General features: G+C 48.3%; 1 protein-coding gene across 1 annotated transcript in view; it reads right to left on the bottom strand.

Annotated features, from left to right (window-relative positions):
- The window catches only part of DOP1A (DOP1 leucine zipper like protein A), a 117,587-nt gene that overhangs the window by 14,375 nt on the left and 82,490 nt on the right, over positions 1 to 20,722 (bottom strand). The window contains 11 exon segments of the mRNA XM_068148763.1: positions 1,611 to 1,763; positions 3,040 to 3,101; positions 3,956 to 4,105; positions 5,632 to 5,741; positions 6,728 to 6,807; positions 8,001 to 8,145; positions 11,355 to 11,421; positions 12,217 to 12,321; positions 14,373 to 14,428; positions 15,857 to 15,991; positions 17,425 to 17,550. Coding sequence (XP_068004864.1) covers positions 1,611 to 1,763; positions 3,040 to 3,101; positions 3,956 to 4,105; positions 5,632 to 5,741; positions 6,728 to 6,807; positions 8,001 to 8,145; positions 11,355 to 11,421; positions 12,217 to 12,321; positions 14,373 to 14,428; positions 15,857 to 15,991; positions 17,425 to 17,550 — 1,189 coding nt within the window.

Genomic DNA, 20,722 nt, shown 5'->3' with positions numbered 1-20,722 from the left:
CTGATGTAATGGGAAGGGAAAGGGGGAAAGGGAAAAGGGAAAAGGGGAAAGGGGAAAAGGGGGAAAAGGGGAAAAGGGGAAAGGGGAGAAAGGGGGAAAGGGGGAAAGGGGGAAAAGGGGGGAAAGGGGGAAAGGGGGAAAGGGGGAAAGGGGGAAAGGGGAAAGGGGAAAGGGGGGAAAGGGGGAAAGGGGGGAAAGGGGAAAGGGGGAAAGGGGAAAGGGGGAAAGGGGGGAAAAGGGGGAAAGGGGGAAAGGGGAAAGGGGAAAGAGAAGAGAGAAGAGAAGAGAAGAGAGAAGAGAAGAGAGAAGAGAAGAGAGAAGAGAGAAGAGAAGAGAGAAGAGAAGAGAAGAGAAGAGAAGAGAGAAGAGAAGAGAGAAGAGAAGAGAGAAGAGAAGAGAGAAGAGAGAAGAGAAGAGAGAAGAGAAGAGAAGAGAGAGAAAGAGAGAAGAAGAGAAGAGAAGAGAAGAGAAGAGAAGAGAAGAGAAGAGAAAGAGAAGAGAAGAGAAGAGAAAGAGAAGAGAAGAGAAGAGAAGAGAAGAGAAGAGAAGAGAAGAGAAGAGAAGAGAAGAGAAGAGAAGAGAAGAGAAGAGAGAAGAGAAGAGAAGAGAAGAGAAGAGAAGAGAAGAGAAGAGAAGAGAAGAGAAGAAGAGAGAAGAGAGAAGAGAAGAGAGAAGAGAAGAGAGAAGAGAAGAGAGAAGAGAAGAGAGAAGAGAAGAGAAGAGAAGAGAAGAGAAGAGAAGAGAAGAGAAGAGAAGAGAAGAGAAGAGAAGAGAAGAGAAGAGAAGAGAAGAGAAGAGAGAAGAGAAGAGAAGAGAGAAGAGAAGAGAGGAAGAGAAGAGAGAAGAGAAGAGAGAAGAGAGAAGAGAGAAGAGAAGAGAAAAGAGAAAAGAAGAGAAAAGAGAAAAGAGAGAAAAGAGAAAAGAGAAAAGAGAGAAAAGAGAAAAGAAAAGAGAAAAGAGAGAAAAGAGAAGAGAAAAGAGAGAAAAGAGAAGAGAAAAGAGAAGAGAACAGGTTGGAAAAGACCTTTGAGATCATCAAGTCCAACCTATCACCCGACACCATCTAAGCAACCTAACCCTGGCGCCAGGGTTAGGTTCTCTTCCTAAACACCTCCAGTGATGGTGACTCCACCACCTGGGCAGAATCTTAGAATAAAACTAAGCAGCTGCCATTCCCAACCACTTAATGTAAAAGGTCCCTGGAAAAGACATTCTTCAGTGATAAATAGGACAGAAGAACAGAATAGCAGGAAAGACAAAGATGGAGAAGTCAAGAATTCAGAGCTTCTTTGAGGTCAGCCTCACTAATTATCCCTGGATGGTAGATGCTTATACCTTGAATGTTCATGGCAAAAAAGCACACTGCAGGTACCCAAGGACATTGATCAGGTATAAAAAATGACAGATCAGTGAAATAACCTGGACAGAGGTCAACTGGGAATCCCAGACTCTGTCTAGTTTGTAACCATTTAAGACTGAAAACACTCCAAGCAAAATCTGTAGGAATTTGCATCCAGACAGAAACTGCACCACACATTCCAGGGAGGAAATTTACTTCCTCAGCTAACAGCAGAGCCCAGAATTTCACTAAATGACACATTTGTACTGACCTTGTATGTCTGGAAGGTACTTCTGGTATTGGTCTATCTCACTACTGAAAATGGCAAAAGCCAGCCTCTTGAGGAGCATGGCACGCTGCTCCAGCTCCGCCTCTCGGTTAGCAAACAGGTTGAGAGAGCTGCTCTGAGCCACAGCCACTCGAGCTGAAAGAGGAAACACACAGTGCAGAGACACACTGCTTCAACATTTCCCTTCTGTTTCACTTTTAGAATACACCAAACCAGGTTGGAAGAGACCTTCAAGATCATCACATCCAACCCATCAACCAATCCAACCCACCTAAACAACTAGCCCATGGCACCAAGCACCCCATCAAGTCTCCTCCTGAACACCTCCAGTGATGGTGACTCCACCACCTCCCTGGGCAGCCCATTCCAATGGGCAATCACTCTCTCTGTGTAAAACTTCCTCCTAAACTCCAGCCTGAACCTCCCCTGGCACAGCCTGAGACTGTGTCCTCTTGTTCTGGTGCTGGGTGCCTGGGAGAAGAGACCAACCTCTGCCTGTCTACAACCTCCCTTCAGGTAGTTGTAGAGAGCAATAAGGTCACCCCTGAGTCTCCTCTTCTCCAGGCTAAGCAGCCCCAGCTCCCTCAGTCTCTCCTCATAGGGCTTGGAGCACAACTTTGTTGCCCTTCTCTGGACACGCTCCAGCAAGTCAACCTCCTTCCTAAACTGAGGGGCCCAGAACTCAACACAGGACTCGAGGTGTGGCCTAACCAGTGCAGTGTACAGGGCAGAATGACCTCCCTGCTCCTGCTGGCCACACTGTTCTTGATGCAGGCCAGGATGCCATTGGCCCTCCTGGCTGCCTGGACACACTGCAGGCTCATGTTCAGCCTACCATCAACCAGCACCCCCAGGTCCCTCTCTGCCTGGCTGCTCTCCAGCCACTCTGACCCCAGCCTGTAGCACTGCATGGGGTTGTTGTGGCCAATGTGCAGAACCTGGCACTTGGATGTGTTCAATCTCCTGCCCTTGGACTCTGCCCATCTGTCCAGCCTGTCGAGGTCCCTCTGCAGAGCCTCTCTACCCTCCAGCAGATCAACTCCTGCCCCTAGCTTGGTGTCATCTGCAAATTTACTGATGATGGATAAATCAACCAACCAACAACCCCCCCCAAAAACCCCAAACGCAAACCCCAACAAAACCCACCCCCCACCCGCTCTGCTTAAAGCAACATTGCCATCCAAGAAAATTTCTCTATGTGCCAGAGCAGTCTCCAGTTCTCTGCCTTCAAATTATCTTATTTATGGATCTCCACAAACAAGTAGATGAAGGAAAAATAAAGTAAAAGCATGGAATGAATCAAAGAGGTTGGACTAAGTGCTGAACTAATGTTTTCTTCTGAGACATTTATTTCCCCTTTTCTTAATACTTCCCTTGGTGAAAACCCACCAGTGGGTCATTAAATACTTACTCATCAAATCTCTGAATGTGGTTTTGTCATGTGTCATCAGGTTATCCATAATAGCTCTCCAACTAAAAGAGGAAGATTGTTCACACATCAGAGAAGCAACAAAGCAGCAGGAACCTCATGAGGTTCAACAAGAGCAAGTGCAGGGTCCTGCATCTGGGTGGAGGCAATCCCAGGCACAAATCCAGGCTGGGCAGGGACTGGCTGGAAAGCAGCCCTGAGGAGAGAGACTTGGGGGTGCTGGTGGACAAAAAGCTCAACAGGAGCTCTCAGTGTGCACTTGCAGCCTGCAAAGCCAATCAGATCCTGGGCTTCATCAGGAGAAGTGTGGCCAGCAGGTCGAGGGAGGTGATCCTCCCCCTCTACTCAGCCCTGGTGAGACCCCACCTGGAGTACTGCCTCCAGTTCTGGAGCCCCTATTACAAGAGGGATCTGGAGGTGCTGGAAGGTGTCCAGAGAAGGGCCACAAGGATGATCAGAGGGCTGGAGCACCTCTCCTGTGAGGACAGACTGAAGGAGTTGGGGCTGTTCAGTCTGGAGAAGAGAAGGCTCTGAGGTGACCTAATTGTGGCCTTCCAGTATCTGAAGGGGGCCTACAGGAAGGCTGGGGAGGGGACTTGTCAGGATCTCAGGGAGTGATAGGAGTAGGGGGAATGGAATGAAGCTGGAGGTGGGGAGATTCAGGCTGGAGGTGAGGAGGAAGTTCTTCACCATGAGAGTGGTGAAGCCCTGGAATGGGTTGTCCAGGGAGGTGGTCGAGGCCCTGTCCCTGGAGGTGTTTAAGCCCAGGCTGGCTGAGGCTCTGGCCAGGCTGATGTAGTGTGGGGTGTCCCTGCCCATGCCCATACTCTTGTGCAGAGGTATACATAAAGTTTGGAACAGCCATCAATATAAGCAGGGGAAAAATAAAACATCTTACTGGTTAACACATGAAGCATCCATCTGGAAGAAACTGGAATCCATAAAGAGGTCAAATGCTTCCTTCTTCCATGCTCTCCTTGTGTACTGATACCCACTCAGACTGCTTAACAGCTGGACACAGGCTCGATAGCTGGATGCATTGTGAGCACTAAACAACAAACAGAGCCAAAAGGAAACAATTCTGAATTGCTGCTTTCTAGAAAGAATAGAATAGAATAGGATAGAATAGACCAGACCCGACCAGGTTGGAAGAGACCTTCAAGATCATCGTGTCCAACCTATCATCCAACACCACCTAAACAACTAACCCATGCAACCAAGCACCCCATCAAGTCCCCCCTGAACACCTCCAGTGATGGCGACTCCACTACCTCCCCGGGCAGCCCATTCCAATGGGCAATCACTCTCTCTGTATAGAACTTCCTCCTGACCTCCAGCCTGAACCTCCCCTGGAGCACCCTGACACTGTGTCCTCTTGTTCTGGTGCTGGTAGCCTGGGAGAAGAGACCAACTTCTGCCTGTCTACAACCTCCCTTCAGGTAGTTGTAGAGAGCAATAAGGTCACCCCCTGGGCCTCCTCTCCTCCAGGCTAAGCAATCCCAGCTCCCTCAGCCTCTCCTCATAGGGCTTGTGTTCCAAACCCCTCACCAACTTTGTTGCCCTTCTCTGGACACCTTCCAGCAAGTCAACCTACTTCCTAAACTGAGGGGCCCAGAACTGGACACAGGACTCAAGGTGTGGCCTAACCAGTGCAGTGTACAGGGGCACAATGACCTCCCTGCTCCTGCTGGCCACACTCTTCCTGATACAGACCAGGATGCCATTGGCCTTCTTGGCTGCCTGGGCACACTGCAGGCTCATGTTCAGCCTGCCATCAACCAGCACCCCCCAGGTCCCTCTCCACCTGGCTGCTCTCCAGCCACTCTGACCCCAGCCTGTAGCACTGCATGGGGTTGTTGTGGCCAATGTGCAGAACCCGGCACTTGGATGTGTTCAATCTCCTGCCCTTGGACTCTGCCCATCTGTCCAGCCTGTCAAGGTCTCTCTGCAGAGCCTCTCTACCCTCCAGCAGATCAACTGGCCCCAGCTTGGTGTCATCAGGAAATTTACTGATGATGGACTCAATGCCCTCATCCAGATCATCAATAAAGATGTTAAAGAGGATGGGGCCCAGCACTGATCCCTGGGGGACTCCACTACTGACTGGTCACCAGCTGGATGTGGCACCATTCACCACCACTCTCTGGGCTCGGCCCTCCAGCCAGTTCCTAACCCAGCTCAGAGTGCTGCTGTCCAAGCCATGGGCTGACAGCTTGGCCAGCAGTTTGCCTATGGGGGATGGTGTCAAAGGCCTTGCTGAGGTCCAGGTAGACCACATCCACAGGCCTCCCCACATCCACCAGGCAGTCACCTGATCATAGAAGGAGATCAGGTTGGTCAGGCAGGACCTGCCCTTCCTAAATCCATGCTGGCTGGGCCTGATCCCTTGGCCATCCTGTAAGTGCTGTGTTATTGCACTCAGGATGACCTGTTCCATGATCTTGCCTGGCACTGAGGTCAGGCTGACAGGCCTGTAATTCCCTGGCTCATCTAATCCTTGGCATGCCTATTTCAGCTTAAGTGCCACCCAAATTTCAACTGGCTGCAGAGATCTCCAGCAAGTGAACAGGGTACCTGTGATTACGGAGGTAGGGAACAACGTAGTGCATGATATTCACAAGCAAAGGAATAACCCTCTCTTTTTCATCACTGTAGAAAACCATATCCAGGAGGTGAGCCAAAACCTACAGAAGGAAAGGAAGACACATTATCATGCACTCTTAAATGGCTTTTCCACAATGTGCTTTACTGAATGTTCAAGTTTAGGATGGCAGTGATCAAACAGGCTGCACAAAACCCAGAGTACAAAGATTCCCTCATTTAGAACAGAACAGAATAGAACAAACCAGGTTGGAAAAGACCTTTGAGATCATTGAGTCCAACCTATCACCCAACACCATCTAATCAACTAAACCATGGCACCCAGCGCCCCATCCAGTCTCTTCCACAACACCTCCAGTGATGGTGACTCCACCACCTCCCTGGGCAGACCATTCCAATGGACAATCTCTCTTTCTATGAAGAACTTCCTAACCTCCAGCCTGAACCTCCCCTGGTGCAGCTTGAGACTGTGTCCTCTTGTTCTGGTGCTGACTGCCGGGGAGAAGAGACCAATCCCCACCTGGCTTCAGGTAGTTGTAGACAGCAATAAGGCCTCCTCTGGGGCTCCTCTTCTCTAGGCTAAGCAACCCCAGCTCCCTCAGCCTCTCCTCACAGGCCTGTGCTCCACACCCCTCCCCAGCTTTGTTGCCCTTCTCTGCCCTGGACACATTCCAGCAACTCATCATCTTTCCTAAACTGAGGGGCCCAGAACTAGACACAGTTCTATAAGCAAAGGTAAAACCACAGGAACATAAGCTCCTGGGCAGAGTACTCTACAGGATAAGCTATAAACAAAACCAAATAAAATTCAAAGATGAACTGTGACTATCAGCAGTGAACACCACACCAAGTTTGGTCACCAAAGAAGTTTCCTCGCTTGCACATCTCAAAGGCCATGGTTTACACCTCGTGTTTATAACCGGGTCAGTGACAATGCTTTATACATTGTTAAATGACAGAACCCAGTGTTCCCCATTAAATCTCTTTCCCCAGGCTTCCAGTACAAAGCTGTTCACGATTTAAACACTTTCTGTAAGGCAGTATTTATTACATCTGAGGAGATACTTACCTCAGAAAGCAAGGTCAGCGCATGGACGCTATAGACAGACGGAGTTATGTTTGACGTTTCCATCGCTGGAGACAACATGTCTAAAGGAAGATAATAAAGATGGCCAAAGTTAGTTTTCTTAAGCCACTGTTTACTTTAAAAGCATATTTTAATAGCATTTTAATAGCATATATTCTGAAGATCACAGAAACACAGAAAGACTCAGGTTGGAAAAGACCCTTGGCACCATGAAGTCCAACCAATAACCCTACTCTACAAAGTTCACTCCTGAACTATATCCCCAAGCAACAGCTTTTAAACAGATCAAGGGATGGTGACTCAACCACACCCCTGGGCAGGCAGACTCTGACAGATACACTGTGTAAGGAGAGAATGGAATGGAATGGAATGGAATGGAATGGAATGGAATGGAATGGAATGGAATGGAATGGAATGGAATGGAATGGAATGGAATGGAATGGAATGGAACAGAACGGAATGGAAGGGAACGGAATGGAACGGAACAGAACAGAACAGAACAGAATTAACCAGGTTGGAAAAGACCATTGAATCCAACCTATCACCCAACACCATCTAATCAACTAAACCATGGCACCAAGCACCCCATCAAGTCTCTTCCTAAACACCTCCAGTGATGGTGACTCCACCACCTCCCTGGGCAGCACATTCCAATGGCCAATCACTCTTCCTATAAGGAACTTCTTCCTAACATCCAGTCTAAACCTCCCCTGGTGCAGCTTGAGACTATGTCCTCTTCTTCTGGTGCTGGCCACCTGGGAGAAGAAACCAACCCCCACCTGGCTACAGCTTCTCTTCAGGTAGTTGTAGAGAGCAATTAGGTCTCCCCTGAGCCTCCTCTTCTCCAGGCTAAGCAACCCCAGCTCCCTCAGCCTCTCCTTGCAGAGCTGTACTCCAGACCCCTCCCCAGCTTTGTTGCCCTTCTCTGGACACCTTCCAGCAAGTCAACATCTTTCCTAAACTGAGGGGCCCAGATCTGGACACAGCATCAAGATATGGCCTAACAAGTGCTGAGTAAAGGGGTAGAATGACTTCCCTCCTCCTGCTGGCCACACTATTCCTGATCCAGGCCAGGATGCCATTGGCCCTCCTGGCCACCTGGGCACACTACTAATGCCTGAATAAAACTGTAACATTTGTAATGTATTGAAAAACAGTAAAGCTGCCCCCTTCCTTCATTCTCCTCTGATAATTAATGTTTTATGTCAAAAAAAAAAAAGGAGCAAAAAGAAAAAAAAGATGAAAACAAAACTACCTTCAACATCTGATTCTAAGTTGTTTCCATCAACCATAATCTTGGGAGAAGGCTTCACCTCCAAGTTTCGTCTCAGCCAAGTAGTCTGTTCCAAAGAAGAACCAGCGATTGCCCCAATGGCATCCACGATCTTGTGTGTTACATCCTGGCAGAGAAAAAACAAACCCAAGCATTGAAAAAAAAAAACCCCACACCAAACTTTGTGCAGAAGGGCTGCTTGTGTTGTCCTTTGTAACTGCTTAAGTGTGGAACTGCTTTCAAATCACTCCTGTGCCATATTGGCAGCGATAAATAACCCCGCAGAAAACGAGATCTGTTTCACCAGATTAACACAGGTATCACAGATGAGATAGAGTATTAAGTAGAAGACACTGAGAAGTCACAGAATCACTGATCACAAAATCAACAAGGTTGGAAGAGACCTCAAAGATCATCAAGTCCAACCTGTCATCCAACACCTCATGACTAGACCACGGCACCAAGTGCCACATCCAATCCCCTCCTGAACACCTCCAGGGATGGTGACTCCACCACCTCCCTGGGCAGCACATTCCAATAGCTACCGACTCTGTCAGTGAAAAACTTTCTCCTCACCTCAAGCCTAAACCTCCCCTGGCACAGCTTGAGACTGTGTCCCCTTGTTCTGGTGCTGGTTGCCTGGGAGAAGAGACCAACCCCCTCCTGGCTACAACCACTCTTCAGGTAGTTGTAGACATCAATAAGGTCTCCCCTGAGCCTTCTCTTCTCCAGGCTAAACAATCCCAGCTCCCTCAGCCTCTCCTCGTAGGGCTTGTGCTTGAGGCCTCTCACCAGCCTTGTTGCCCTTCTGTGGTGTGACCGTTTGAGGCTGTGCCTTTAAAAAGGGGACAGTGCTGGGACACTCTGGCTGAATGTTTTGGAATAATAACGAAAACAATCAGATATTCTAAGCTAATTTCATTGGCAGATTGGTAGAGTGCAGTTTTAGGTTTTGTGCAGCTGGGATTTTCTCTCAGTGCGCTCCTTTCCTTCTCCCTTTCCAGGTTGTCTGCTTCTGGGCTTCCTGCCAGAGTGACCCTGAACAGATAAGCAACTAATTCACATGAGGCCTAACTAAGATTCTCCTTTATTAATTTCCTGCCTTTTTCTCTCTTTCCAACCCTCTTTGGGAATCAGGGAGGTAGGGGGAGAGAAGGAGGTACAGGGGAACCCTCCTCTGCCACGGACAAGGGAATTTTCATTCCTGTATTCCTGGTTGTTTTACTTTGCTGTCTATTTCTGTATATATTGTAAATACTGTACATTTTGTGTACATCTCTTGCATTTTCCACATTGCTTGTAAAATACAGCATGTCCCTTGCTTCTCTGGCTGGGTTAGCTGTGGTTTTTCTTCCTCTCTGTGGGGGAGAGAAAGCTTAGGCTTTCTCTCTCCAACCCACTACGTCTGGACACCTTCAAGAGTCTCATTCTGGGGTCAATTCAGACCCCAGAGCTGGTACCTCAGAGAATTCTACTAACTCCAAGCTTTTATTGTTCAGTAGTTTCAAAAGAGACAAACTGTCCCAGTTTTGAGCCACGAGCTGCCCAGGGCAAAAGCACACAAAAGATCATAGTATCATTCAGGGTTGGAAGGGACCACAAGGAGCATCTAGTTCCAACCCCCCTGCCATGGGCAGGGACACCACACACTACATCAGCCTGGCCAGAGCCTCAGCCAGCCTGGCCTTAAACACCTCCAGGGATGGGGCCTCAACCACCTCCCTGGACAACCCATTCCAGGGCTTCACCACTCTCATGGGGAAGAACTTCCTCCTCACCTCCAGCCTGAATCTCCCCACCTCCAGCTTCATTCCATTCCCCTAGTCCTATCACTACCTGAGATCCTGAGAAGTCCCTCCCCAGCCTTCCTGTAGGCCCCCTTCAGATACTGGAAGGCCACAATTAGGTCACCTCAGAGCCTTCTCTTCTCCAGACTGAACAGCCCCAACTCCTTCAGTCTGTCCTCATAGGAGAGGTGCTCCAGCCCTCTGATCATCCTCCTGGCCCTTCTCTGGACACCTTCCAGCACCTCCAGATCCCTCTTGGAATAGGGGCTCCAGAACTGGACACAGTACTCCAGGTGGGGTCTCACCAGAGCTGAGCAGAGGGGGAGGATCACCTCCCTCAACCTGCTGGCCACACTTCTCCTGATGCAGCCCAGGATCTGATTGGCTTTGCGGGCTGCAAGTGCACACTGAGAGCTCATATTGAGCTTTTTGTCCACCAGCACCCCCAAGTCTCTCTCCTCAGGGCTGCTTTCCAGCCAGTCCCTGCCCAGCCTGGATTTGTGCCTGGGATTGCCTCGACCCAGATGCAGGACCCTGCACTTGCTCTTATTGAACCACATGAGGTTGGCTTGTGCCCACCTCTCCAGCCTGTCAAGGTCCCTCTGGATGGCCTCCCTTCCCTCCAGCCTGTCTGCTGCACCACACAGCTTGGTGTCATCAGCAAACTTACTGAAGGTGCACTCAATGCCACTGTCCATGGCACCCACAAAGATGTTGAACAAGCCTGGTCCCAGGACTGATCCCTGAGGGACTCTGCTTGTCCCTGGCCTCCACTGGGACATGGAGCCATTGACAGCCACTCTTTGGGTGCGGCCATCAAGCCAGTTCCTTATCCATCTAGTGGTGCACCCATCAAACCCATGTGTCACCAGTTTGGAGACCAGGATGTGGTGTGGGACAGTGTCACAGTATTTGCTCAGGTCCAGGTAAATGACATCAGTTGCTCGCCACTCAGCTATTAATTTTGTCACCTGCTCATAGAAGATATTTTACCCCTTCCCAAGGAAGAAAATAAAAGTGCTCCACACTGGATTGGAAGTTTCAATGGAAATTCTACTTACAAATATATACAAAAGGTATCCAGGCAAAAGGAATACATTCACAAATTAGGCTCAGTTCTTCGCCTGGGCCCACCAGACCAACACCTTCCAGAGCCTTCAAAAAACCTCCACCCCTCTCTGCCTCAGCAGGGCCAGGAGCAGTCAAACTGCCCCCCAGCTACACACAGGCCTTCTGCAGGCTTCAACAGGCCCAGTGGCATAGCTGGAAATCTCCTGCCAGCCAAGGCCAGGAGGAAGCCAATCCCTCACAAACCATACGACAATAGCTTGCATCCCAAGATGGAGAGAAGAGAGAGAGAATTGGCTGTACACTGCCTTAAACAGAGAGGTACAGGAAGATGGAATAGAATAACAGCTTACAATATCCTGGGACAAACTGCCCATCCCCCTGGGATTCTCTAGCCTCTGGAGGACTTTTCCTTATGGTTATACCAAGTGACTCTTGATTTCCCTTAACAGACAACAGAAAGATGCCACTAATTTCTTACCTGGAGATCTCTCTGGTCTTTCTTATTCTCCAGGCTTGGGTTTTTCATGATGAACTCATTAAGAACACTGGGGGGAGGGAAAAAGGAGAAATGAAAGTATGGATTTTCTTCTCATAATACATTAGCCAAAGATTTGTAAAAGGCAGGAAAAGTCTTAAGAAATTTACATGCACAGTATTTGCTTACTAAACCTCCAGATGCTGCTGCTTACCAATACTGTAGAAAACATTCCTCTGAGCTTCTTGTTAGTTTTGATCATATCATAATAGTTTACCAAGAACTTGTTTTACTAGACTATGCACAGAAGTGGCTTCAGAGACAGTTTAATAGGGAAGGTAAATTCCAGAAATCAAGAATAACACAGAATGGTAGGGGTTGGACAAGACCTCTGAAGATCTTTTGAGTCCAACCTCCCCTGGTCAAAGCAGGATCACCTAGGGCAGGTCACACAGAAATGCATTCAGATGGTTGGAATGGAATGGAATGGAATGGAATGGAATGGAATGGAATGGAATGGAATGGAATGGAATGGAATGGAATGGAATGGACCGGACCAGACCAGGTTGGAATGTTAATCATTTGGTAAGAAACCCCAGAAACTTCAAGCTACCATTTAAAGAGCATGAGTCACTCAATCAGTAAGGCAAGACTGTGGATTATATTCTAGTGTAACAGAAAAATTGAGTATGTGCAACCAACCCTTGGGGAAGACACTAAACTGATAAATCCCACAAAGCTCAGGCATTAGCTCTGCCACTCAAAAGTAAGTATTGGAGACTGGAGAACACTGAACACTTCAGTGTGGTTTCACACCCTCAACATCTGAGCTTATTTGGAAACTGCAGGTATTAAGAGCACTTACCCAAGTATGAGGAACTGTCCTGGAGCTGGAAGACCAACCTGAATGGAATCTTTTAACAGAAGCAGCAGTGCTGCCCAGCTATCCACTAAGCTGGTCACTGGAATCCTAAGAGAGAGAGGATTGATGGCAATGAAAACATCATCTCTCTCTCGGGTATTTCTTTCTGCCTCACAATTCTCTTGTCAAATATTGTCAATCAACATTCATCCAATTCCTTGGGGTTTTTTCATTTAATATTAGGTGGCTACATCAAGTTGTTAAGAACAGGAGGAGAGCAGTATCATAGTATCACAGTATCAGTCAGGGTTGGAAGGGACCACAAGGATCATCTAGTTCCAACCCCCCTGCCATGGGCAGGGACACCCCACACTAGCAGCAGAACAGTGTGTCCTAAATACATGCTTTTCAGTCCAAGGTTAGAATGGTACCAGTGAGTTACAGCAGGATTAAAATCATAGAATCATAGAATGATCTGGGTTGGAAGGGACCTCCAAAGGTCATCCATCCCAACCCCCTCTGCAGTAAGCAGGGGAATCCTAACATAGAGCAGGTCGCCCAGAGCCCTGTTGAGCCTCACCTTGAATATCTCCAGGGATGAGGCCTCAACCACCTCCCTGGGCAACCTGTGCCAGTGTTCCACGACCCTCAGGGTAAAGAGCCTGTTCTTTCTCTAGTTTGAAACCATTGCCCCTAGTTGAAACACTCCAGACCTTTGCAAACAGTCTCTCTCCATCCTTCTTATAGGCCCCCTTCAGGTACTGGAAGTTCATTATTAGGTCACCCTAGAGTCTGCTCTCCTCCAGGCTGAACAACCCCAGCTCCCTCAGCCTGTCTTTGTGGCAGAGGTGTTCCAACCCCCTGATCACTTAAGTGGCCCTCCTCTGGACCTGCCCCATGAGGTTCATGTCCTTATTGAGGGCTCCAGACCTGAACACAGTACTCCAGTGAGGTCTCCTTAGAGCAAAGTGACAGAATCACCCTTCTGGATCTGCTGGCCACACATCTTTTGATGCATCCCAGGATGCAAGTGGCTTTCTGGGCACACTGATCAGCTTGCCCTGGGCAGGGGGCAGGTTTCCTGCAGGATTTTACAGTGAGCAGGAAAGGTGCTGCAGAAGTGGAACTCACAAAAGAAATCCCTTTCTTCTTTTTTCTGATTACCTACAGCTCACACCCATCCTTTCTGCATGATTTACATGACACAGGCTATTTCTCATCCTAGGGATGATAAAAAGATGGAAACATATTCAAATTGCCCATCTGCTTCTTGAGGACAGAACTGAAATGTCAATTACAGTATCACAGTATAACTAAGATTGGAAGAGACCTCGAGGATCATCGAGTCCAACCTATCAACACAGACCCCATGACTAGACCATGGCACCAAGTGCCACGTCCAATCCCCTCTTGAACACCTCCAGGGATGGTGACTCCACCACCTCCCTGGGCAGCACATTCCAATGGCGAATGACTCGCTCGGTGAAGAACTTTCTCCTCACCTCGAGTCTAAACCTCCCCTGGTGCAGCTTGAGACTGTGTCCCCTTGTTCTGGTGCTGGTTGCCTGGGAGAAGGGACCAACATCCTCCTGGCTACAACCACCTTTCAGGTAGTTGTAGAGGGCAATGAAGTCTCCCCTGAGCCTTCTCTTCTCCAGGCTAAACAATCCCAGCTCCCTCAGCCTCTCCTCATAGGGCTGTGCTCAAGGCCTCTCCCCAGCCTTGTTGCCCTTCTCTGGACACCTTCAAGTGTCTCAATGTCCTTCTTAAACTGAGGGGCCCAGAACTGGACACAGTACGCAAGGTGAGTCCTGACCAAAGCAGAGTCCAGGGGCACAATGACTTCCCTGCTCCTGCTGGCCACACTATTCCTAATGCAGGCCAGGATGCCATTGGCCCTCCTGGCCACCTGGGCACACTGCTGGCTCATATTCAGGCGGCTGTCAATCAGCACCCCCAGGTCCCTCTCTGTTTGGCAGCTCTCCAGCCACTCCGACCCCAGCCTGTAGCTCTGCATGGGATTGCTGTAGCCAAAGTGCAGCACCTGGCACTTGGACTTGTTGAAAGCCATCCCACTGGACTCTGCCCATCTGACCAGTCAGTCGAGGTCCCTCTGCAGAGCCTTTCTACCCTCTAACTGACTAACATTCTTGTCTTACCTTTGAGTATAAGCATAGAAAAACTGCAGCATGCAGACTTCCAGTGAAAGGTGTTTCTAGGAAAAAAGACACAAAAATCTCTATTAACAGGAAGAAGAAAGTGACTTTCTTTTCCTCACTTTCAAGGGCAAAACTGACAATCCTATCATTATATAATACACTCATTACCAGGATATTGCAAATATCCATTTAGGCAACTGTTCACATTATATTGCAAGTTTTTTCCCCACTCCTCTTTCCCCCACTTCCTTTTCTCACTACCTTATGCTAGGCTATACAGCTGCTCCCCTTATGCAAGCAGCCTATCCCCACAAAACCAGTCTTGTACAAGTGTAATGGACAGGTTTCTGGGGTTGTCCAGTAAATCACAGAATGTTAGAGGTTGGAAGGGTCCTCCAGAGATCATCAAGTCCACCCCCCCTGCCAAAGCAGGATCACCAAGGGCAGGCCACACAGGAACACATCCATGTGGGTTTTGAAGGTCTCCAGAGAAGGAGAATAGAACGGAACGGAACAGAACAGAACAGAACAGAACAGAATAGAATAGAATAGAATAGAATAGAATAGAATAGAATAGAATAGAACAGAACAGAACAGAACAGAACAAACCAGGTTGGAAGAGACCTTCAAGATCATCCTGTCCAACCTATCATCCAACATCACCCAAACAACTAAACCATGCAACCAAGCACCCTGTCAAGTCTCCTCCTGAACACCTCCAGCGATGGCAACTCCACCACCGCCCTGGGCAGCCCATTCCAATGGGCAATCACTCTCTCTGTGTAAAACTTTCTCCTGACCTCCAGCCTGAACCTCCCCCTGGGCAGCCTGTTTCAGTGTTCTGTGACCCTCACAGTGAAGAAGTTCCTCCTCATGTTGAGGTGGAACCTCCTCCACTGTAGTTTATATCCATTGCCCCATGTCCTATCACAGGGTGCAAGTGAGCAGTGCCTGTTCCCTCCCTCGTGACACCCAGCCCTCAGATATTTATAAGCACATTAAATCCCCTCTCAGTCTTCTCTTTCTCCAGACTAAACAGCCCCATATCTCTCAGTCTTTCTTCATAGGAGAGATGTTCAAGTACTGTAATCATCCTCCTAACTCTCTGTTGGGACTCTCTCCAGCAGATCGCTGTCCCTCTCAAACTGGGGAGATCAAAATGGGACACAGTGTATTCTGGGAGTGGACTCACTAGGGCAGAGGACAGGGAGAGAAGAACCTCCCTAGGCCTGCTGGACACACTTTTCTTACTGCACCCCAGGATGCCATTGGTACTCTTGGCCACAATGACACACCCTGCCCCCAGATGGTAATGACTTCAGGAGGTAAGACTTCCCTCCTAAAGTTCATCCCTCTATTAGGTACTCTGAGTAATTTCACACTGTAGTGCTGATCTTTGTGCATGAAGTAGCCATATCATCAGTGTTCTAAGCATCTGTGAGAGAACATTAAATAGATCTATAGTGTCTCTACAGGCTTCATACCTTGTCCTTTGCTATGGCTGGAGGCTGCTTCAAAACTTCCTTCACAGTTTGTATAACAGTCTCTGTTCTCATCACACTGATAGAGCGAACCAGCTCCACCAGTAGAAGTTGCTCCTCACCTGCTGCAGGAATAACCTACAAGAATCAAAAATGTGACACAGATTATCATCACAGATAATGTCCACAACAAAATGAAGGCACCTGACTTCAGGGGATTGAAATGTTAGTAACCAATAGTCCACTAGGGGTTTGGAATCCTTTCTTCTTTTCCTGAAGAATTCAGGAGGATTATGTCCAGAGCAGGCCCACGAGGATGATCAGAGGGCTGGAGCACTTCTCCTAGGAGGACAAACTGAGATAGAGCTGGGGCTCTTCAGTCTGGAGAAGAGAAGGCTCCAAGGAGACCTAATTGTGGCCTTCCAGCATCTTAAGGGGGCCTACAAAAAAGCTGGGGAGGGACTTTTTAGGTTGTCAGGGAGTGATAGGATTAGGGGGAATGGAAAAATATAGAAATGGATAGATCCAGATTGGATGTTAGGAAGAAGTTCTTCCCCATGAGGGTGGTGAGACACTGGCACAGGTTGCCCTGGGAGGTGGTGGAAGCCTCATCCCTGGAGGTTTTTAAGGCCAGGCTGGATGTGGCTGTGAGCAACCTGATGTCATATAAGCTGTCCCTGCCAATTGCACTGGGTTTGGAACTAGATAGGGCCCTTCTAACCCTAACAACCCTATAACTTGTAGATGGTTCAACCTGCTGTAGTGTGAGGTGTCCCTGCCCATGGTAGGGGGGCTTGGAACTAGATGATTCTTGAGGTCTCTTATAGTTCTATAATTCTGTGATTCTATGCTATCCTAAAATGAATTAGTAGCTCGCTGGCAGCAGAGCTGCTAGTTAGAAATGTGATATAAACCTTCTCCATATTTCACACAATGTGGTTTTTTAACCCCAGTGGAATATCATAGTATCATAGTATCATTCAGGGTTGGAAGGGACCACAAGGATCATCTAGTTCCAACCCCCCTGCCATGGGCAGGGACACCCCACACTAGATCAGCCTGGCCAGAGCCTCATCCAGCCTGGTCTCAAGCACCTCTAGGGACAGGGCCCCGACCACCTCCCTGGACAACCCATTCCAGGGTCTCACCACTCTCATGGGGAAGAACTTCCTCCTCACACATCCAGCCTGAATCTCCCCACCTCCAGCTTCATTCCATTCCCCCTAGTCCCAGCACTACCTGAGATCCTGAGAAGTCCTTCCCCAGCCTTCCTGTAGCCCCCTTCAGATACTGGAAGGCCACAATTAGGTCACCTCAGAGCCTTCTCTTCTCCAGACTGAACAGCCCCAACTGCTTCAGTCTGTCCTCATAGGAGAGGTGCTCCAGCCCTCTGATCATCCTCATGGCCCTTCTCTGGACACCTTCCAGCACCTCCACATCCCTCCTGTAATAGGGGCTCCAGAACTGGACACAGTACTGCAGGTGGGGAGTATCTGCTGCTTCTTTTACCGTTTCAGAATTCCTTAAAGCTTCTCCCACTCGTTGAAGTGACCACTGCAGTGTAAACATACCTTGGTTCTAGAAGCATTTTTGTTTTGCCTCCTTTCATTCCACACAAAGGCAATAGCAGCCATGAAGTGAACACCATGGTTCATTGAAATGGGACCCAAGAGCTCCAGAATCTGCTGCCTCAAATTCTGAAATGTGGAAGCAGGACACACACACCTTTAGGTTAAGCACCCCAGAATTATGTTCACAACAGCTAGCAACAAAGACATACTTGGATGGTAACTGCCACTAACTGCTGCAAAAATGGGAGAATGCACTCAAGAGGGTTCCTTTGGCTTTAGTCTGCATATGGTACCCTCCAATCACTTTATTCATTGAGAAAGAATGTGCAGAAAGATAAGGAAGATAAACCACACTTGTCACATTTACAACTGGTAATGAAGTGGAAACAACTGATAGAGAGGCACAGAATTAAAACGTGATCTGACAAGCTCCAAAAGCATCCTGAACAACAGAGAAGCTGCTACAGAAGCCTGATCTTTGCATACAAAGGCAGGAATAAACAGCTCCAGTGATTCAGGATGAGAAGCTAATTAAATAACAGCCCTGCAGGAAAAAAAACTAGTCTTGGGATTATAGTGGATAACAAACTCACTATGGCAACTTCGTGCAATACATTATACATGCCTGATGAGGGAAGGCTGAGAGACCTCGGGCTGCTTAGTCTGGAGAGGACTCAGAGGGGATCTAATAAATGGATATAAGCATCTGAGGGCTGGGTGTCAAGAAGGAAGGGATGGCTTCTGCTCACTTGTGCCCCATGACAAGACAAGTGGCAGTGAGTAAAAGCTACAGCACAGGAAGTTCCACCTCAACATAAGGAAGAACTTCTTGACTGTAAGGGTCACAGAGCTGGAGCAGGCTCCCCAGAGAGGTTGTGGAGTCTCCTTCTCTGGAGTCTTTCCAGACCCATCTGGACATGTTCCTAGATTCTATGGTCCTGCTCTGGGAGTGGGCTTGGACTTGAATATCTTTAAAGGTCTCTTCCAACCCCTAACATCCCGGGACCCTGTGAAGTGTATTCCCTGAAAGAAGATTCCATATATCATGTCCAGTTTTGGACATGCCACAAACTGACAGACCTGGAACTCAAAAAGGAAGATTAGTGCTATGGAACATGACCTACAAAGGGCAGAAACAGGCTTGTATATAGTCAGGATAAAAACATTTAAGGGGAGATAAAACAGCTACCAAATGTGTACCAGTTAATCAGGAAGAAATAGAAGATGTAGGGGGAATGGAATGAAGCTGGAGGTGGGGAGATTCAGGCTGGATGTGAGGAGGAGGTTCTTGACCATGAGAGTGGTGAAGACCTGGAATGGGTTGTCCAGGGAGGTGGTTGAGGCCCTGTCCCTGGAGGTATTTAAGCCCAGGCTGGATGAGGCTCTGGTCAGCCTGATGTAGTGTGGGGTGCCCCTGCCCAGGGCAGGGGGGTTGGAACTAGATGATCCTTGTGGTCCCTTCCAACCCTGACTGATACTATGATACTATGCTGCTCATGTGTGCTACAAATAGTGATGGACTTGCTCTGTAGCAAGTGAGACAAAGTTAGGAAGTAGGGATGGTGGAGAAATCCTAAAAGAAAGAATCTGCTACACCAGGAGACTGAAATATTCACTGCTGAACTCCTAATCGTGTGGTTTCTTAAGCATGTCAGAAGTTATTGAGGCACATGTGGGTCAGGAAGTCTGTTTCTTGAGCAGTCTTTGTGGCCTGTTTTCTGACACAGGAAGATTTCAAAGGAAAATGTACTTTCTATTCTACCTGTTTGAAAGAAGCCATTTTCCCCTTGGTCAGAGATATTTCAGTAGGAGTTGTCTTGAGCTTGCAGCAAACTGCTGTAAATCACTCTGGAGTTCTACTTCAGAGTGCATGCTTCATGCACTTGCCAACAGCAATTGTACTCAAGCTTGAAAACCTTGCTTGGAGTTCAGGCAGAAAATCATGTAGGGTCCACAGTTTTGTGTTTTTAATGACATCCATGAACTCCAAAAGCATTACCCAAAAGGAATGAGGTGACAAAGTAAAGTAAGCTATCCTGGTACTATTCTGGACACCTTCCAACACAAGCCCTGTGAGGAGAGGCTGAGGGAGCTGGGGTTGTTTAGCCTGGAGAAGAGGAACCACAGGGGAGACCTTCTTGCTCTCTACAACTCCCTGAAGGGAGGTTGTAGCCAGGTGGGGGTTGGTCTCTTCTCCCAGGCAACCAGCACCAGAACAAGAGCACACAGTCTCAAGCTGTGCCAGGGGACATTTAAGCTGGATGTTAGGAAGAAGTTCTTCCCAGAAAGAGTAATTGGCCATTGGAAGGTGCTGCCCAGGGAGGTGGTGGAGTCACCACCTCTACAGGTGTTCAAAAAGGGATTGGATGTGGCACTTGGAGCCATGGTTTAGTTAGTCATGAGGTGTTGGGTGACAGGTTGGACTTGATGATCTCTGAGGTCTTTTCCAACCTTATTGATTCTATGATTCTATTCTATACACTGGAGAAGCTGAATTCAAACTGGATATTTTCATATGCAGGATATGTTGAATGCCCTGTTGAATGCTATGAACCTGAGCAAATTACAGAAAAGCTGGGGCAGGTTGTGTGGGGAAGTGGTTGGGGCTCCCATCCCTGCAGATATTCAAGGTGAGGCTCAACAGGGCTCTGGGCAACATGATCTAGTTGAGAATGTCCCTGCTGACTGCAGAGAGGGGTTGGGCTGGATGACCTTTGGAGGTCCCTTCCAACCCAGACTATCTAGGATTCTATGTACAAAAGAGTTAATCTTTAACCAGAGCACAAAAAGTTATTCTTTTTCACAGGCTCCCTTCCTTTCAGGAAACCCTTTGGGCAGCACAAATATGACCGTGTGCAAAGACATGGAATAGAATAGAATAGAATAGAATAGAATAGAATAGAATAGAATAGAATAGAATAGAATAGAATAGAATAGAATAGAATAGAATAGACCAGACAAGGTTGGAAGAGACCTTCAAGATCATCGTGTCCAACCCACCATCCAACACCACCCAACCAACTAACTCATGCAACCAAGCACCCTGTCAAGTCTCCTGAACACCTCCAGCAATGGTGACTCCACCACCTCCCCAGGCAGCCCATTCCAATGGGCAATCACTCTCTCTGTGTAGAACTTCCTCCTGACCTTCAGCCTGAACCTCCCCTGGTGCAGCCTGAGACTGTGTCCTCTTGTTCTGGTGCTGGCTGCCTGGGAGAAGAGACCAACCTCTGCCTGGCTACAACCTCCCTTCAGGTAGTTGTAGACAGCAATAAGGTCACCCCTGAGTCTCCTCTTC

This window comes from Melanerpes formicivorus, unplaced genomic scaffold, assembly GCF_026170545.1.
Source record: "Melanerpes formicivorus ecotype bairdi unplaced genomic scaffold, bMelFor1.0.p_v2 SCAF_2, whole genome shotgun sequence".
NCBI classification, from domain to species: Eukaryota; Metazoa; Chordata; class Aves; order Piciformes; family Picidae; genus Melanerpes; species Melanerpes formicivorus.
This window is presented reverse-complemented; position numbering and strand designations above follow the sequence as displayed.